The sequence below is a fragment of the Petaurus breviceps genome, unplaced genomic scaffold, assembly GCF_028583685.1.
Source record: "Petaurus breviceps papuanus isolate PSGF00001 unplaced genomic scaffold, PetGlider_PUasm1.0 224, whole genome shotgun sequence".
In the NCBI taxonomy this organism is placed as follows: Eukaryota; Metazoa; Chordata; class Mammalia; order Diprotodontia; family Petauridae; genus Petaurus; species Petaurus breviceps.
Genome location: NW_027185887.1, coordinates 7,365,747 through 7,386,718, shown reverse-complemented (window position 1 = coordinate 7,386,718; position 20,972 = coordinate 7,365,747). Strand labels below are relative to the sequence as shown.

At 36.7% G+C, this 20,972-nt stretch overlaps 1 protein-coding gene across 9 annotated transcripts in view; it reads right to left on the bottom strand.

Annotated features, from left to right (window-relative positions):
• Positions 1-20,972, bottom strand: part of ATP9B (ATPase phospholipid transporting 9B (putative)) — a 509,413-nt gene that overhangs the window by 336,205 nt on the left and 152,236 nt on the right. For 8 of the 9 annotated variants that reach the window (XM_069095002.1, XM_069095001.1, XM_069094996.1 and 5 more), the window contains one exon: positions 14,096-14,147. The exons of the other annotated variant lie outside the window; for it this stretch is intronic. In XM_069095002.1, coding sequence (XP_068951103.1) covers positions 14,096-14,147 — 52 coding nt within the window. The remainder of the gene's footprint in view (positions 1-14,095; positions 14,148-20,972) is intronic. 9 annotated transcript variants of the gene reach the window in all.

Below are 20,972 nucleotides of genomic sequence, written 5' to 3'. Positions count from 1 at the left end.
AGTCCAAATCAATGTTTGAATGAAAAATGGCAACAGTCTGTATATGGGGATATAAGAAATAGTAAGAAATTGAGGATGACACCTAGATTGTAAGCCTGAGGGACTGAAAGGATGATGTTACCCTCAACAGTAACAGGAAGTTTGGTAGAAAAGATAATGGTTCAATACTGGACATGAGGATGATTATGAGATATCTATGGAACATCCATTGGTTGCTATTCTAGAGATGGCAGTTTCAGCTGAATGGAGAAGTTGGAAAACAGACTACAGAAAGTTCAGAAAAGAGTGAGAGGAGAGGTGAAGGAACCTATTACACATAGCCTTCTGAGTATAGCTGCAAAAGGGAGGAAAGATATGGGACAACAACTATTGGGAATAGATGGATCAAGTGACAGTTTTATGAGAATGGGGGAGCCTTCAGAATGTACGTAGGCTGTGGAAAAGCAAACAGTTAAACGAGGGAGAATAGGGATGACAGAGAGGACAATATGCTAAAGGAGGCAAGATGGAATAGGATCACTTGTGCATACAAGGGTTACCTTTGTCAAGGAGAAGAGTCACCTCTTCTTGTGGAAAAAAAAGAAGGGAGAAATAATAGCAAAAGGCATATGACTAATGTCAAATGAGGAGTGAACAGGGAGACCTTGATGTGTGACCTCAATTTTTTCTCAAGAATTATGACCTGAGGTTCTTAGCTGAGAGGAATGGAGGCAGGGAGGTCCATAGGAGATTTGAGGAAGAATTAAAAAAATACAGATGTTCTCACTTTGTCATTTCAGAATACTTATCTTCCTTCAAGATTCAAATAAGACATCATTTATATACCTTCTTCTCAGAAGAACTTAAGTTCTTTGAAATCAGGAGCTGTTTAATTTTTAATCTCTGCATCCATAGTGCCTGTGACAGTGCTATTCACAAAGGAGGTAATAGATATGTTTGCTGAATTACTGAACTTAATGGCTTAAAATTTTACAAAGCATATTCCTAAAAACATCACAGAGAAGCAGATGGCATGCTCATTATTATACTCATTTTAGAAATAAGGAACTCTTAAGACAAATGACCAAAATAAAAAAATTCAAGCCCACTATTATGAATTTTCACATAAATATTTTTTTCTGGCATTACGCTGGCTGATATTCTCACACAAATCTTAAAATGAATATTGATGTTACTTCTGTAGTAAAAAAGGAATATGCATGTTATATTATCAATCACTTGAGGTTACTGTTTCAAGTAATGGCTATATCATATGAAAGCGCTAGTATTTAGGAACATAAAGTACATGCCAAACCCATCTAACATGAGTTAAATCAAATTTTAAAACTTAAATGACAATTAAGGTGTAAGAACAGATTGAAAGTAATTTAAACAGATTACTGCTAATCTCTCAGGTCTGAAAGATAAAAGACTAACTGGTCATATATACAAATTTCACTACGGTAATTTTTCATCTTCTGTAGCAATATATTTCCAAAAACTTTCAGCTACAAGGTTGGTAGGCAATAGAACATATAGTTCTTAAAGATAAAGGAAAATTAGGTGATGTGTGAAAAAGATGGAGGCTGTTATCCTATTACTTTGTAGGGTCAGGTTTTACAAAAAGAAATTAATTTAACAAAGAGTCTTTTCTCTTTCAAGTCAATTATTGTTGCAAAAAAAAACAAAATAATAAACTTTATAAAATCAGAGCAGTTATCTAATGAACACTTCAATATTGACTATAGTTTTCTCTATACTACCCAATTTTTACCTTTTTTTCCTTAACTAGTCAACAAATCAATAAGCACTTTTTGAAGTGCCTACTACGTGCCAGGCACCATGTAAAGCACTGCAGAAATAAAAGCAAAAGACAGTCCATACCCATGAGGAGCTCTTATATTTGTGCCTAAGTGAGTAATCTAAAATGTCACAGTACCGGAAAGAAAACAAATTCAAGAATCTAAATTCTGCATAACAGAAGTGAGAGTTCAGTTGAGGTTTTGCAATATAAATTGGTGTAAGAATAAGATTCATTTGTCCAATTAATAAATGGTTAAAGGATAGGAACAGGCAGATTATTAAGGAAGAAATCCAACTTATCCAAAGTTACATGAAGAGGGGTGGAGCCAAGATGGCAGCATAAAAGCAGGAAAACTCCATGTACTCCCCCCATAATCACCTCAAATACCTATAAAAAATGACTCTAAACAAACATTAGGGCTACAGAAGCCAGAAATTGACAGAGAGAAACAAATCTCCCCCTGAAGGAAGCCCGACAGGCAAAAAGGAAGGGTTCATCACAGCAGGCTGGGAGCAGAGCTGAGCCCGTGGTTTAAGCCTCAGGATAGCAGACCAGCCATGGCTGGAGGGCCTTTGGGAGAGTGGATCACCAGCAGCTGTGGTGGTTTCCAGAATTATCAACCCATAAATGCCAAAGACTAAGTGAGAGGTCAATGTGGACTTTAGGAAAAGAGGGTCTGGGAGTGTAGTCCTACCTCTGTCCCCAGAGGGAGAAGAGGCTGAGGCTCAGTGGCCGCTGCCACATGGCTGCTTCAGAGCCCCTAATCTGCAGATTGTAGGGGGACCAAGTGACCATTTACAGGGTAATTGCTCTTGATTTAACCTGCTTGGATCTTGATTGCTGTCTAGGGTGGAGGTCCTGGGGTGTGTGACCAGGAGCCAGAGCACGTGGAGGCTTCAGAGAGGACAGACAACTAATAGCTCCAGCAGCTTTAAAAACCCCAGCAATTTGGGATAAAGCTCTCCTCTCTGGAAGCAGAATTCTACTATGGCAAAAAGCTCAAAAGTAAAGTAATTGAGTGGCAACATGAGCAAGCAAAGGGAGCAAAGCAAGCACAGCAATCCAACTTTGGATTCCTTTTTTGGGGACAAAAAGGATCAAAGTATGGAACAGGAGGAAGAAAATGAAGTCAGAAATCCTGCACCAAAAACTTCCAAGAAAATTATAAACTGGTTACAGGCCATTGAGGAGCTTAAGAATGATTTTGAAAGCCAAATAAGAGAAGTGGAGGAAAAATTGGGAAGAGAAATGAGAATGGTGCAAGAAAATCATGAAAAGAGAGTCAACAACTTGACTGAGGAAAATAACACCTTAAAAAACAGACTAACTCAAATGGAAAAAGAGGCTCAAAAAGCCAATGAGAAGAATGCCTTAAAAAGCCAAATTTGCCTGATGGAAAAAGAATCTCAAAAGTTCACTGAAGAGAATCATTCCTTCAGAATTAGATTGGAGCAAATGGAGGCTAGAGACTTTGTGAGAAATCAAGATACTATTAAACAGATCCAAACAAATGAAAAAGTAGAAGGCAATGTGAAATATCTCATTGGAAAAACCACTAACCTGGAAAATAGATCCAGGAGAGATAATTTAAAAATTATTGGACTACCTGAAAGCCATGACCAAAAAAAGAACCTAGAAATCATCCTTCAAGAAATTCTCAAGGCAAATTACCTTGATATTTTAGAACCAGAGGGCAAAATAGAGGTCGAAAGAATCCCCTTATCACCTCTTGAAAAAGATACCAAAAAGAAAACTCCTAGGAATATTATAGCCAGGTTCCTGAATTCCCAGATTAAGGAGAAAATATTACAAGCAGCCAAGAAAAAAACATTTTGAATATTGTGGAAACACAATCAGGATAACACAGAATCTGGCAGGTTCTACATTGAGGGATCAAAGGGCTTAGAATATGATATTCTGGAGGTCAAAGGAGCTGGGATTAAAACCAAGAATCATTTACCCAGCAAAACTAAGTATCATATTTCAGGGGAAATATATAGTCATTCAATGAAATAGAGGACTTTCAAGCATTCTTGATGAAAAAAACAAAGTTGAATACAAAATGTGACGTTCAAATACAAGAAGCAAGAGAAGCATGAGAAGGTAAAGAGGGAAAAGAAATCATAAGGAACTTAACATTGAACTATTTACATTCCAAAAAGAGAATTGTAACTTATGAAACTTTTCTCAGTATGAGGACAGTGGAAGGGAATATAAATGTATGTGTACATATATATGTGTATATATATATATATATATATATGTGTGTGTGTGTGTGTGTGTGTGTATGTATGCATAGATATATATGTCTATGTGGGAGGGCATATGGGTGTATGAATACATATGTGAGTGTGTGTATGTATGTGTACAGGTATACATAGAGGGCCAGGACCAATTGAATAGGAAAGGATGATAATTAAAAGGTGAATTTGAGAGGTGACAGAGGAATATAATGAGAGAAGATGGGGAAAGACAGAATGGGGTAAATTCTCTCATACAGAAGAGGCAAGGAAAAACTGTTACAATGGAGGGGAAGAACAGGAAGGCAAAAGGGAATGGGTCAACCTTACTTTCCTTGAATTTGGCTTAGGGAGGGAATGACATACACACTAAATAGGGTATCTAGCCCTATAGGACAATAGCGGGAAAGAGGATGAGAGAGGGAATGATGGAGGGGAGAGCAGGGTGGGGGGAGGGAAGTTAGAAGCACACACTTGAAAAGGGACAGGGTCAAAGTAGAGAATAGAACAAGTTGGGGGCAGGATAGGATAGAGGGAAACGTAGTCAGTCTTTCACAATATATCCTCTATGGAAATGTTTTGCATAGCTACACATGTATAACCTATATCGAATTGCTTATATTCCCAGTAAGGGTGGGTGATGAGGGAGGAAGGGAAAGAATCTGGAATTCAAAGTTTTAAAATAAAATGTTTAAAAAAATATATTATTGGGGCGGCTAGGTGGCCCAGTGAATAGAGTACTGGCCCTGGAGTCAGGAGGACCTGAGTTCAAATACGGCTTCAGATACTTAACACTTACTAGCTGTATGACTTTGGGCAGTCAACCCCAATTGCCCCTCACAAAAGCAAAAAAAAACATATTATTTTTTTACATGCAACTGGGAAATAAGATATATAGGCACTGGGGTATAGACAGCCATCTTGCCCTCCTGGTAATCAGAGGGGGGATGGGGAAGGATATAGGAGAGAGCAGATTGGGGGAGGGGATATACAGTGGAATCGCTGTGTTGGGATAGTGGGTAGGGGAAAGACAGGGAAAATTTGTAACTCAAAATCTTGTGGAAATGTATAACGTAAACTAAAAATAAAGTGAATCCACAGGAGATGATAAGATCACCAAAAGAAACACAGTACAGGGAGAAGAAGGTCCAGAACAGTCTTTGGGGATATCAACCATTAACAGACATGACCTGGATGAAGATTCAACAAAGAAGAATAGGGAGTCAGGTAACTAAGTGAAAAATGAGGAAAAAAGCAATATTATTAAAACCTAAGAAGAGGGTAAATGACAGTGAGAAAGGCTGCAGAGAAATTAAGAAGGATGAGGTTTGAGAAAAAATCATTAGATCTGTCAAACAGGAGATCACTGGTAACTGTGGAGCAAACAGTTTCAAATGAGTGATGAGGTTGGAAACTAGACTGCACACAGTTAAGACAGTAAAAGGAAAGGAAAAAGAGGCAGTTTTGTTTACCTTCTGAAGAAATTTAACTACAGAAGAGATGAAAGATATAGCATGACAGCTAGTAGGGACAGAGACTGACTGAAGGTTTTTGGAGAATAGGAAGACCTGGGCATGTTTGTAGACAGTAGAAAAGTAGCCAAGTAAAAAGGCAGAGACTCTATCAGTCAAAAAGCACTTATTAAGTGCCTACTATTGCCAGGCACTATGCTAAGTGCCAAGGTTTTCTGCCAAGGACTTGCACAGATCAGAAGAAGAAATCTGCTAGAAAAGAAAGGATCACTTGTGCACATGCAGGGTTTTGCCTTGGCAAGGCAAAGAGTCACATTTTCATGGGAGACAGGCTAAAGGAGAAGATAGTGCAGGAAGGCATCTGAATGATGTGAAATCAGGAAGATGGAAGAAGAGGAAGATTTTGGCAAATAGTCTACTTTTTTTTCAATGAAATATAAGACAAAGCTCTCAGAAAAGAGGGGAGGAAAAGGGGGAGCCATGGGACCTTTGAGGAATAAAATGTTTAGAGAAGTGACTGTTTGAAGTGGGATAATAAATTGATTAGGGAGGTTAAAAAAAATTACTGTCCCACTACAGTGAAGGCACAGTTGATACTACTTAACAAAAGTCTGTAATAAATCAAGTCAGTACCATTTCAGAATGTTCTCCATATTCATTCTATATCACTGTGCCACCATTACCACAGAAGTGGAAGGAAAATACACAACACTGAACACCATTTCATATTTTTGCCTCGCATCATTCAACAAGTTATATACAGGCACCAGGAATACTTTAAAGAAAAAAAAAGGCAATAATAGTCCCTGCCCTCAAGAAGCTTACATTCTAATGTGGGAAGACAATATGTCAGTCAATAATGAATAAACATTGGGCAGTCAGGTGGCTCAGCTAGTAAGAGCACTGGCTCCAGTGTCAGGATGACCTGGGGATCGAATCTAGGCTCCAACACTTAGTACCACACCCAGAAATAACTGGCCTTGTAACCTTGAGCAAGTTACTTAACCCTGATTGCTCAAAAAAAAAAAAAATGAATAAACATTTATTAAGTGCCTACCATGTTGTAATGGGAATGTAAATTTTTAAGATCTTCCCTGCCCCTAGGCTAAAGTGCACCTGGAGCCTGGGGTGAGAGGCTTGTTTTTCAGTAGATACTTTTTGATTGGCCAGTGGGTCCAGAAGGTTGTTACATTCTCTGACCCAGGAGAAGGCTATATAATCCCTGATGTGGGGCTTTGCTTTGGGGCTCACTTTGAGAAGTGTTCTATGATTTGATCAGATGAGACTCTGGGAAGCCGTTGTTGAGAGCCCCCCCGGCTTTGAAAAACCCAGATGTTGATTTGGTATGAATGAAATGGTTGGACTGTTTGGAAACCTGTCTACTTGATCTGTTTCTCCGTCTTGATAATTCTGCCTGTATACTCTGAAGTTTGGGGTACTGACATTTTTCCCCTGAACAAGGTAAACAATATATGTTTGACTGATTAAAGTAAGCTTGTTAACCCATTTTGAGTTGCTTTCCTTTAGCAAAGCAGATCTAAGAACCTGTGTTGGCAGCCACCCTGGGGAAGCTTGGGGTGCTTGCTTCTACACATGTGCTAAGCACTATGTATATAAAGAAAGCAAAATAACAGCCCCTGTCCTCAAGGACCAAGGGGAGAAAAGAAGCAAAAATAAATTACAGACAATAAGGAAGGGTATTAGAACTAAAAGAGATTGAGAAAGGCTTCCCTGCAGAATGTGAGATGATAGAAAAAGGAAGGAAGAAGGAAAAATAAGAGGGAAGACAGAAGGGAAGGAAGGAAGGAATACATAAAAGATAAGATGTAAAGACTTAAAGATGAAAGCTCAAATGAACAGGTTTCATGGATTACCACGGTGAAAAATATATACACTTAAGTGAGTAGCTTATGAATGACAGGCCTTTTTATATTTAGGTAAGCATGTTCTCAAAAAGCAGCCTGTCAATAGGATCACATTTTCCACGATGACAAAACTTCCCAGAACACAAACTACTGAAAGAGTTTATGAGAACAGAAAGTTACTTCCTTATCATGACAATGGATCTGAATAAGAAAATAAATGGAGAACTGCTATTACTGTAACATATTTTTTTTTCTTCACAATGGCCTACAGGTTTTTTTAAGTACATATATACTAAAAGCCAAATTTTCTAAATAAAAGTCCTATATGTATATGTAGCAGCAAGCACCCCAGCATCCCCAGGGTGGCTGCCAACACAGGTTCTTAGATCTGCTTTTCTAAAGAGAAGCAACTCAAAATGGGTAAACAATCTTGCTTTAATCAATCAAACATATTATTTACCTAGTTCAGGGGAAAAAGTCAGCACCCTGAGTTCAGAGTATTACAGAGGTTACAAGAAAACAGAGAAACAAACAGATTAAGCAGACAGGCCTCCAACTGTCCAACCATTACAACTATATCTAGTCAGTTACCAGAGAGGGAAGCATCAACATCTGGGTTTTTCTGGTCAAATCACATAACACTTCTCAAAGTAAGCCCCAAAACAAAGCCTCCCATCAGGGTTTATATAACCTTCTCCTGGGTCAGAGAATGTAGCAACCCTCTAGAACCACTGCCCAATCACAAAATATCTCCTGAAAAACAAGCCTCCCACCACAGGCTCCAGGTGCACTTAAGCCTAGGGGCAGGGAAGATCTTAAAAATTTACATTCCTATAACAGCACACTAAATTTCAATAAAAACATCATTAACATATTGTTCTAGAAAAAGTAGATAGAAATCCAATGTACAAAAACATACTCATTGAAGGTAATTCTACAATGGACATGATAATGGTACATCACAAGCCTCAATGTCAGAGGGGTGGAATAATCATGGTTACTGAGGGTAAGGGAAGGGGAAGACAATATTATATTGCTTAACTGTAAAATTTTTTAATTCCTTGGAGGAAAAAGTTAAGAAGGAAAACTTATATAAGAAAAATGTAAGTGGAAGACCTGTTTGCACAAAAATATTTATAGCAGTTCTTTTTGTGGTGGAAAAATAATTGAAAATCAAGGGGATGCCCATCAATTGGGGAATGGCTAAACAAGTTGTGGTATATGAATGTAACGGAATACTATTGTGCTATAGGAAATGAGGAGCCGAAGGACTTCTTAATAATCTGGAGAGACTTATATAATCTGATGATGAGTAAGAAGAGCAGAACCAGGAGAACTTTGTACACAATTACAGATACATCCTATATGTGATGACTAACTTTAATTGACTGGGCTCCTCTCAGCAATGCAAGGTTAGAAGACAACTCCACAAGACTCATGATGGAAAGGATATCCACATGCAGATAAAAGAACTATGGAGTTCGAATGCAGATTGAAACTACTTCCTCTCCCTTTTGTGTTTAGTGTTGTTTCATTCCTTCTTTCTCCTTGTTCACTTCATTGGTTATAATTCTTCTTTATAACCTGACTAATGCTTAATGCAAAGGTATTTGTAGAGCCTATATCAGATTGCATGCCCCTGGGTGGTGGCGGGGAAAAGGAGGGAGAGAAAATTTGGAACTCAGGGGATTGTGAAACTGAATGTTGTAAACTAAAAGTAGATAAACAAATTTAATAAAATAAAATTGAAGGAAAAAAAAGAAAATATATCAAAGTGATTTCCTTTTAAATCTTTTCTTAAAACTTAATTCTTGTATGAAGGGGGGGAAAGTGTACTTGTATGCATTACCATATATGACTTCCAGAAAACCTTTGAATGGTGAGTACAGAATGGTTACTATTAATAAATCGTCATCTTCATCTTAAAGATGATGAAAGAAAAAAGAAAAACTTGACAACTCACCCAGCTAGTTACAACAAGAGATAATACTAGCAAATCAGGTGTTTAATAAATGTTCGTTGACTTGAACTGACTTGAAAAAGCAGCACTCGTATTTCCTAACTTTTAACTCCAGGACCCTAAACACCAAACCTATCTGTACCTTACTGTTTGCATATTAGAATTTAACCTAAGAAAATTAACTTGGTCTTTTTTTTAACAAAAACTAAATTAAACATTTTTAGCTTTAAATAAAAAAATATCTCTTAAAAATTCAGAAAAACTTTGGCATGAATGATACTATAATTCCGTACCAAAGCACAGGAATGTTACAGCTGCCTTCCATGATGATACATCTCACTCTAATTCAGTCTTTGTAAAAGATATCGGAAATTGCATCTTAATAGCTACAGTAATTACATCTGTGGTTATTCACCATGACACTCACCAAACCATTTTCTTTATATATATTTATTATTTTTTTAAGACTTACTCCATGTAGTGAAACATTGTAAACAGCAGAAAAGTATACATTAGATTCTTGATTTTGTCTTCTTTTCTATACTATGGCATGTTAAATTACCCACTTAGGCTAAAATATATTTGTTTCCCAAGGGTCAGAATTTGTGTCATCACTTAAAATTTTCTAGTAGTAATCAGAAGATACTTTTTTAATTTACTAAGACAATTACACTTCATTTTTATAGCACTATACTTAGGAACTAAAAATGAGACTTCTAAATGTAGCCAGTAAGTAAGACAAAAGAGCTTTACTTAAACAGTCCCATTTAAACCACCATACTTTTGTGCTTGCATTTCAAAGCTTCTTTTTCAGCAGTTTAATAATTTTCCAGTTAAACATTATACAAAAGGTCCTAGCCTCGTAGTTTATTTTAAATGAACTATAACTGTTATTTATTGTTCTTTTAAAAAATTGTCTTTGATAAAATGTTTTGATAAAAGTATTAATTTAAATTTAACATTCAAAATTACATACTTTAAGAAAAAGTTCTAATGTAGAAGCCCTTCCTTATGCAGATCCTAAAAACTTGATACTTCAATATTTCTCATTAAAAATGCAAATACCTGTAAAACTATACCATAAACACAAAGAAAATTTTAACTGCAAAACAGACAAAAACAAAAAGTTCATCTTCAGGGTGGAGCCAAGATGGCAGAGTAAAAATGGGAACTCTGCGTGGCTCCTGCTCTAAACACCTCCAATACCTGTAAAATATAGCTCTAAACAAATTTTAGAGCCACAGAACCCACAAAGTGACAGAGAGAAACAAATCTCCCACTGAAGCCAGACTGCCAGGCCAAAAGGAAAGGTCTATTGCGCCTAGCTGGGAGCTAAAAACACTCCCACGTGAACCAACCACGACCAGAAACAGGGAAGCCCCAACCTGCAGCACAAATTGGCCAGAGCAGACAAAGAGAAAGTAAAAGGTCAGTGGGGAACTCTTGAAATCTGTAAACTAAAGAGCAAGGTCCTTCCCCCAAGGCAAGAAGTGGAAGATGTCTGGTGGCTTCAGCAACTGCCCTGTGCCTAACTCTAAAACTCCTGGCTTTATTATAGGGGAAGCAAGCAACCATTTGGAGGGTAATCACTCTTGCTTTGACCTGCTTGGATCTGGATTGCAGTCTTGGGTGCTGGTCCTGGGGTATGTGGCCAGTAAGCCAGAGGTTGGGGTGTCTGTAGAGAGGGTGCCCTCCTCATAGCTCTGACATCTGCAAAAACCCCAGCAATTTGAGACATAGCTCTCTGCAATCTGGAAGCACAATTCTATAGTGGCAAAAAGCTCAAAATTCAAGTAATTTGCTGACAAGATCAACAAACAGAGGAAGTGAAATCAGACTATAGAATCTTTTTTCAGGGACAAAAAGGATCAAAGGATGGAACAAGAAGTCAATGAAGACAAGACTCCTGCATCAAAAGCTTCCAAGAAAAATATGAACTGATTACAGGCCACGGAGGAGCTCAAGAAGGATTTGAAAATCAAGTAAGAGAAGTGGAAGAAAAATTAGAAAGAGAAATGAGAATGATGCAAGAAAATCATGAAAAGTGAATCAACAGCCTGCTAAAGGAGACCCCCAAAAAGATACTGAAGAAAATAACATCTTAAAAAACAGACTAACTCAAATGGCAAAAGAGGCCCAAAAAGCCAATGAGGAGAAGAATGCATTTAAAAAGTCAAATTGCTCAGATGGGAAAGGAATTTCAAAAACTCTCTGAAGAAAATAATTCCTTCAAAATTAATTAGAGCAAATGAAAGCTAATGACTTTATGAGAAATGAAGATACTATAAAACAGATCCAAACAAATGAAAAAATATATAAGGCAATGTGAAATATCTCACTGGAAAAACCACTAACCTGGAAAATAGATCCAGGAGAGATTTTAAAAAAAATATTGGACTACCTGAAAGCCATGACCAAAAAAAGAACCTAGAAATCATCCTTCAAGAAATTCTCAAGGAAAATTGCCCTCATATTGTAGAACCAGAGGGCAAAATAGAAATTGAAAGAATTCACCAATCACTTCTTGAAAAAGATCCCCAAAAGAAAACTCCTAGGAATATCATAGCCAAATTACAGAGTTCCTAGGTCAAAGATAAAATATTACAAGCTGCCAGGAAGAAACAATTTTAGTATTGTGGAAACACAATCAGGATAACATAATACCTAGCAGCTTCTACACTAAGGGATTGAAGGACTTGGAATACGATATTCCAGAGGTCAAAGGAGCTAGAGTTAAAACCAAGAATCACCTACTAAGAAAAACCGAGTATAAATGTTTCAGGGGAAAATATGGTCATTCAATGAAATAGAGGACTTTCAAGCATTCTTGATGAAAAAACCAGAGCTAAACAGAAAATTTGACTTTCAAATACAAGAAGCAAGGGAAGCATGAGAAGGTAAACAGGAAAAAGAAATCAAAAGGAACACATTAAAATTGAATTACTTATTCGTACATGGAAAAATGATAATTGTAATTCATGTGCCTTTTCTTAGTATGAGGATAGCTGAAGGGAATATATATGTCTGTATGTGTGTGTGTATATGTGTGTATACATACATATATGTATGTATAGGAGGCTGTATGTGTTTATAAATACATATTTGAGTGTGTATATATGTGTGTACATGTATACATAAACAGAGGGCACACGATCAGTTGAATGTGAAGAGATAATATCTAAAAAATAAAGTTAAGAGGTGAGAGAGGAATATAATGAGAGGAGAAAAGGAGAGATAGAATAGGGCAAATTATCTCATATCAAAGAGGCAAGAGAAAACTGTTACAATGGAGGGAGAGAGCAGGAAGGTAAAAAAGGGAATGGGTCAACCTTACTCTCACTGAATTTGGCTTAAGGAGGTGTAATGGGAATGTAAATTTAAAGATCTTCCCTGCCCCTAGGCTAAAGTGCACCTGGAGCCTGGGCTGGGAGGCTTGTTTTTCAGTAGACACTTCTTGATTGGCCAGTGAGTCAATAAGGTTGTTACATTCTCTGAGCCAGGAGAAGGCTATATAAGCCCTAATGTGTAGCTTTGTTTTGGGGGCTTACTTTGAGAAGTGTTCTGTGATTTCATCTGGATTCTGGGAAGCCATTGTCCAGAGCCCCCCGGCTTTGAAAAACCCAGATGTTGAAACCCAGATGTTGATTTGGTATGGATGTAATGGTTGGACAGTTTGGAAAGCTGTCTACTTGATCTGTTTCTGTCTTGATAATTCTGCCTATATACTTTGAAGTTCAGGGTGCTGACCTTTTTCCCCTGAACAAGGTAAAGGATGTATGTCTGACTGATTAAAGTAAGCTTGTTAACCCATTTTGAGTTGCTTTCCTTTATCAAAGCAGATCCAAGAGCCTGTATTAGCAGCAAACCCTGGGGATGCTGGGGTGCGTGCTGCTACAGGAGGGAATAACATACACACTCATTTGGGTTTCTTACCTTACAGGAAAGTAGGGGGGAATGGGATAAGAGGGAAGATGATAGAAGGGAGGGCAGATTGGGGGAGAGGGTAGTTAGAAGCACATACTTTGAAAAGTGACAGGGTCAAAGTAGAAAGTAGAATAAGTGGGGGGCAGGATAGGATGGAGAGAAATATATTTAGTCTTTCAGAATATAACTACTATGGAAACGAGTTGCATAACTACATGTACAACCTATACTGACTGACTGATGGAATGACTGACTATATCTACCATAAAATGATTGGTAATGACCAAGTGATACAAAAGTTCTCAATCTTTAATGATTCAATTATGTCATTATGTTAAGTATACTCTAATTACAGATGCAATGAATATATTCATTTTATCAGAATAAATTATTACATTGAAAACATAAATCCAAATTAACCACAATATCTTATTCCTTGACAATGTAACATAAATAATATTACAGATTGTTTAAGCAAACATGCAAGAACATACATATCCCAAAGAGTATTCTCTTTTCTTCAGAGTAGTTACCATGGGATACAATATATATTTTCCTTATGATGCTGCTGGGAATACCTGAGAGTCTGTAGTACTCTTTTCTTTGAATATTCCCAATAGTGCCATATCTTTGTCCTTCAGTTTTAGAAGGCACCAAAAATCAAAATAAGTAGAGGTGAGAGAAGAACAGATGAGAAAGAAGGTAACCAAGCTCACTCACTATCTTCTATCAATTGGCTCAGAAAGAAGAGATAAGTTAGCAGCTCCAGAATTTTTTATTTAAAAAGCAAAAATTAAACTTTTAGAATGAATTTTTAAAATAATAAATTACATTGAATTCTCTTATAATACCTGTTTTTTCTGAAGTCCTGAGAAATACCATATCAGATGGAATTCTTTGATTCTATAAAAAAATGGAAAACATGAAAAACATGAGTTATTTATATTGAAACACAAGTGATACATATTTATACATTTAAATTCACATTTATGCAACTTATATTTAAAATTCATAATATATATTTTAAACTATATGACTCAGAACAGATTTTCAGATAGTCTTATAAAAATAACATTTTGTAAAGGGGGCCAGGTACTGTTGGGTAAAGAACACAAACTCAACTGCATTTTTAACAATAGTACTTCAAATCTATAAAGCTCATTAAGTTTTAGATGGCCTAAAAAAAGCATCCTTTGAAACCTGCCTCCCTCAGCAATCTTCCTTCCCATGTCGCACTAAACTGTCCATCAAAGAAGCACTGGTTTGGTGGAAAAGAGGGCTGGAATTTTAGTTATGAATCCTGTGCTCAAGCCTGAACTACATTTCTTAATTGCTGTGTGGCTTTGGTCAAGGCACACTTCTCTAATACTAAGATTCCTCATTTTATATACTGCATCAAACTATACATCTATAAATTGTATCTATTTGTGTATTATCTATCTCACAGGGTTAATATAAAAAACAAATAAATTAATGTATGTATTATCTGACTACAAAGCATATTTCAGTGTATGCTGTTGCACCAGAATTAATGTGCTTTTATGATGCACATAAGATATGATGTTACCATCAAGAATATTTCTCTCTGCACAATATTTGGTTGACAACTAATCTGATATTAAAGGGAAGAAAAAGCTAACTGTTAAAGAAGTCATCCCATATCTAAAAATTAAATTAAGGGGTGAGAGAGGAACGTACTGGGAAGAAAGAAAAAGGGAGAGGTAGAATGGGGTAATTTATCTCACATAAAAGAGGCAAGAAAAAGCTTTTTCAGTGAAGGGGAAGAGGAGGGTAGTGAGTGAACCTTACTCTCATCAGAATTGGCTCAAAGAAGGAATAACATATACATGCAATTGGAAAGAAAAATCTATCTTACCCTACAGGAAAGTAGAAGAGGAAGGGGATAAGAGAAGTGGGGGAGGTGATAGAAAGAAGGGCAGATTGGGGGAAGGGAGCAGTCAGAAGCAAAACATTTTTGAGGAAGGAAAGGGTGAAAGGAGAGAGAATAGAATAAATGGTAGTGGGGGAATAGGTTGAAGGGAAATACAGTTAGCAATAGTTAAGTGTGGGGAAAATTTTTTTTGAAGCAAGTTTCTCTGATAAAAGCCTCATTTCTCAAACATATAGAGAACTGAGTCAAATCTATAAAAAAAAAAGCATAGAATTGTCAATCAACAAGTATGCTAGGAAACAGGCACAGCACGACAGATAAAAGTACTCTTAAGTATATTTAAAGATGCACATGGTTTGAGGAATGACACAGAAAGATAAAAACAGTCCCTGATCTCAAGGAGCCCAAATGCTGATAAGGGAGACAACACGCACAATTAATCAGGCATATATAAGACATACACATGGAGGGTGGAAGGTAATCTGAATAGGAAAGGCATTAGTAGTTGAGGGGGAATGAGAAAGGTCTCTTGTAGAAAGAACTAAAGCTGAACCTTGAAGGAAATCAGGATTCTAAGATGGAGAGATAAGGAGGGAGAGCTTTCCAAGGATAGCAGTTATCCTCTGCCAAGGTAAAGAGATGGAGCATAAATAGTGCATGAGGTACAAATAGGCCAGTGTAGCTGAATCCTAGAGTACGTGGAGAATAGAAAAGTGTAATAAGATATAGTCAGACCTAAACTTTAGGAAAAGAGAAGATGGATTAGAGTAAATGGAGCCTTAAGGTATGGAGTCCAATTAGAATGCCACTGACATAGTCCAAGAAAGAAATGATGAAGGCTACTGTGTGGGTAGAGAGAAGGGAACATGAAGGATGTTTTGAAAGCAGAAACAAGATCTGGCAGATTACACGTGTCATGAGAGAGACAACCCAGGAAACCAAGATCATATGCAAAGGCAACTAGAAAAGATGATGGCACCCTCAAAAGTCAAAGGCAAGTTGGGAAGAGGGGAGAGTTTACAGGTAAAGATAAGTTATAGTCTGTACATGTTGACTCTGAGATGCCTATGATATATCCCATATGATATCCCATATCACTGATGATAAAAGCAGCTATCATTTATATAAGGCTTTAAGATTTGGAAATCTTTGCATCTTATCTCATTCAATCCTTTACAATAACTCCCTGTAATAGATATTGTTTTCAGACCCATTTTAATAGTGAGGAAACTAGGACAAATAACTTCCTCAGAGACACAGATAATAAGAGGGTGAGGCAGAAATTCAGTTTTTCCTGATTCCAAAAGGCAGCTGGTGACTGGAACTGTAGTGAAGTGAGAAATCGGGGCTGGATATAAGGGATCTACAAACCATATCAGTAGAGATGACAACAGAATCCACAGGAGCTAAGATCACCAAATGAAATAGAATAGAATAGAAAGATGGGGCCCAGAACAGAACATGGAAATACATTCATAGTCAGTGAGCCGATGAGGATGTAGAACTAGCAAAGAAACTGAAGGGCAGCTCGACAGATAGGAGCCAAACATATGAAAGCCAAGAGAGAAAAGTACACAGGAGAAGTAGATGATAACAGTGTTAAATGCTTTGGAGTCATTAAGAAGTATGAGGATTAAGAAAAGACCAACAGATCTGGCCATTAATAAATTACTGGTAACTGTGTGGAAGGCAGTTTCAGTAGAATGATGAGGTCAGAAGTCAGACTGCAAGGGGTTTTGAAAAAAGTAAGGTTTAGCTCTCCAAAGAGTGAATGGGTGAAAAGTGTGTGTGTGCGTGTGTATGTGTGTGTGAGCGCATCACACCCACACATGAAGAGCCTAGCTTTCATTCTTGCTACTCTGCACAGTTAAGATTTTTTTAAATGAAAAGAAGGTAGCATTGTAAGAGTATATTAGCATCTGATTTGATTTCTGCAATAACTGAGTTACATACTGAATTATGCTAACTTAACATTAAATGTCAAGTAGAACAATGTAAAAAATATTACCAAATAAGTTGAATTGCCCAGAGTTGGCAACATAATTATCTTTCAGGAAGGTATTTTTATATCTTTCAAGTAAGCCTATAGCTCTAAAATGATCATTCAGTGAATGTAGAAGATAGAAGAGATCAGTTAAAAAAATCTGTCCCAAATATTCCTTTAAAGCTCACTGTGGCAAAATGAGAGAGATAGAAGACAAAATGAATAATTCTCTCAAAACAAAAATAGCAGAATTCGAAAAACATTATAATGAGGAAAACATCTCTATAAAAAGAAAAGTGTATGATATGGAAAAGGAGCTTCAAAAATTAACCAAGGAAAATGACTTGCTAAAAACCAGAATTAACCAAATGGAAACAAATAACTCTATGAGGAACCAAGAATTAGCCAAGCAAAACAACAAAAATGAAAAATTAGAAAAAGAGGTAAAATACCTCAAAGAAAAAATAACTGACCTGGAAAACAGATCCAGGAGAGATAATCTGAGAATCATAGGCCTACCAGAAAATTACGATGAAAAAATGAGCCTGGACAACATTCTCCAAGAGCTCGTTCAGGAAAACTGACCTGAGATACTAGAACCTGAGGGGAAAATAGAAATTGACAGAATCCACCGGACACCTGCTGTAAGAGATCCCAAACTGAAAAATCCTCGAAATGTTGTGGCCAAACTCCAGAACTACCAGATAAAAGAGAAAATACTTCATGCGGCCAGAAAGAAACAATTCAAATATCGAGGGTCCACAGTGAGGATTGCACAGGATTTGTCAGCCTCCACACTGAGGGATCGGAGGCAGTGGAATACAATTTTCAGGAAGGCAAAACAGCTCGGATTACAACCAAGGATCACATACCCAGCGAGACTGAGCATATTCTTCCAGGCAAAGAGATGGTCATTCAATGATATAACAGAGTTCCAGACCTTCTTGATAAAAAAGCCACAACTCAATGGAAAATTCAACCTCCAATTACGAGAAGCAACAGTGACTTAGAAAGGTAAACAAGGAGAACACACATCATTTTAGAGGGAAAGAGGGGAGGGAGAGGAGCTTCGCATGAGATCTATTCCTGTGATTCTTGATGCGAAGAAAAAATTGCATACCTCATTAAGTATAACAATATCCTACAGGCAGTAGGAGGGGGAAAGGGTTACAAAAGGGGGGTGGGAGTGATTTGTAGGGAGGTAAGTAGTAAGGGGAAAAGGGGAGGAAAAGGGAGGGGGGCCGAAAAGGGAACACTGAGGGAGGCGGTGGTGAAAAGGAAAACTAATAAGGGGGGGAAGGGAGAAGGGAGGGAAAATACGAACATTAACAGGGGCAGGAATAGGATGAGGGGAAAGAAACATATAACAATCATAACTGTAAATGTGAATGGAATGAACTCTCCTATAAAACGGAGACGGATAGCAGAATGGATTAGAAATCATAATCCTACAATATGCTGTTTACAAGAAACACATTTGAAACAGAGGGATACACACAAGGTAAAGGTAAAAGGTTGGAGTAAAATATATCATGCCTCAGCTAAAGTAAAAAAAAAGCAGGGGTAGCAATCCTTATCTCAGATAAAGCAAATGCAAAAATTGACCTAATTAAAAGAGATAAGGAAGGAAACTATATCCTGTTAAAAGGTACCATCGAGAATGAAGCAATATCACTACTTAACATATATGCACCAAGTGGTGTAGCATCCAAATTCCTAGAGGTAAAGGTAAAGGAATTAGAGGAAGAAATAGATAGCAAAACTATACTAGTGGGAGACCTTAATCTCCCCCTCTCTGAACTTGATAAATCCAACCTCAAAATAAACAAGAAAGAAGTTAAGGAAGTGAACAGGATTTTAGAGAGGATAGGTATGATAGATCTCTGGAGAAAGCTGAATGGGGATAAAAAGGAATATACTTTCTTCTCAGCAGTTCATGGCACATATTCAAAAATTGACCATGTTCTAGGGCACAAAAACCTCACAATTCTATGCAGTAAGGCAGAAATATTAAACGCATCATTCTCAGATCATGATGCAATAAAAATTATTTGCAATAAAGGGCCAGGGAAAGACAGACTAAAAACTAACTGGAAATTAAACAATTTGATCCTAAAGAATGAGTGGGTCAAACAAGAAATTATAGAAACAATCAGTAATTTCATTCAAGAGAATGATAATAATGAGACAACATACCAAAATTTGTGGGATGCATTAAAGGCAATTCTTAGGGGAAGTTTTATATCCCTGAGTGCATACGTGATTAAATTAGAGAAAAGGGAGCTCAACAAATTGGGCATGCAATTAAAAAACCTAGAAAAAGAACAAATTCAAAATCCCCAATTAAATACTAAACTAGAAATATTGAAGACTAAAGGAGAGATTAATAAAATCGAAATTAAGAAAACTATTGAACTAATAAATAAAATCAAGAGCTGGTTTTATGAAAAAACCAACAAAATTGATAGACCCTTAGTCAATATGATAAAAAAAAGAAAGAAGAAAACCAAATTATGAGTATCAAAAATGAAAAGGGTGAATCTACCTCCAATGAAGAGGAAATCAAAACAATAATTAGGAATTATTTTTCCCAATTGTATGCACATAAATTTGACAATCTTAGGGAAATGGATGAATATTTAGAAACATACAAGTTGCCCAGATTAACTGAAGAGGAAGTAAATTACTTAAATAATCCCATCTCAGAAAAAGAAATTGAACAAGCCATCAGTCACCTCCCTAGGAAAAAATCTCCAGGGCCAGATGGATTCACTAGTGAATTCTATCAAACATTTAAAGAACAATTGATTCCAATACTCTACAAATTATTTGGGAAAATTAGTGAAGAAGGAGTCCTACCAAATTCTTTTTATGACACAAATATGGTACTGATACCTAAATCAGGAAGAGATAAAACAGAGAAAGAAAATTATAGACCAATCTCCCTCATGAATATAGATGCAAAAATTCTAAATAAAATACTAGCCAAAAGACTACAGCAACTTATCTCAAGAATAATACACTTTGATCAGGTATGATTTATTTCAGGAATGCAAGGATGGTTTAATATTAGGAAAACCATCAGTATAATTGAGCATATCAACAATAAAACTAGCAGAAACCACATGATCATCTCAATAGATGCAGAAAAGGCTTTTGAGAAAATACAACATCCATTCCTATTAAAAACATTAGAAAGTATAGGAATAAATGGAGCCTTCCTTAAAATAATAGGTAGCATCTATTTAAACCCATCGGCAAGTATTATATGCAATGGGGAGAAGCTGGAAGCATTTCCCATAAGATCAGGGGTGAAACAAGGGTGTCCACTATCACCCCTCTTATTTAATCTGGTACTAGAAATGTTAGCAGTAGCAGTTAGAGAAGAAAAAGAAATCAAAGAAATCAAGTTAGGCAAAGAAGAGACCAAGTTATCACTCTTCGCAGATGATATGATGATATACTTAGAGAATCCTAGAGAATCAAGTAAAAAACTGCTTGAGACAATAAATAAATTTGGCAAAGTTGCAGGATATAAAATAAACCCACATAAATCCTCGGCATTCCTATATATTTCCAATGAAACTCAACAGCAAGAAGTAGAAAGAGAAATCCCATTTAAAGTTACTGTAGACATTATAAAATATTTGGGAATCTACCTGCCAAAACAAACCCAGGACCTGTATGATCATAACTACAAAACACTTTTCACACAAATAAAGTCAGATCTAACTAATTGGAAAAATATCAATTGCTCATGGCTGGGTCGAGCTAATATAATAAAAATGACAATTTTACCTAAATTAAATTATATATTTAGTGCCATACCAATTAATTTACCAAAAAACTACTT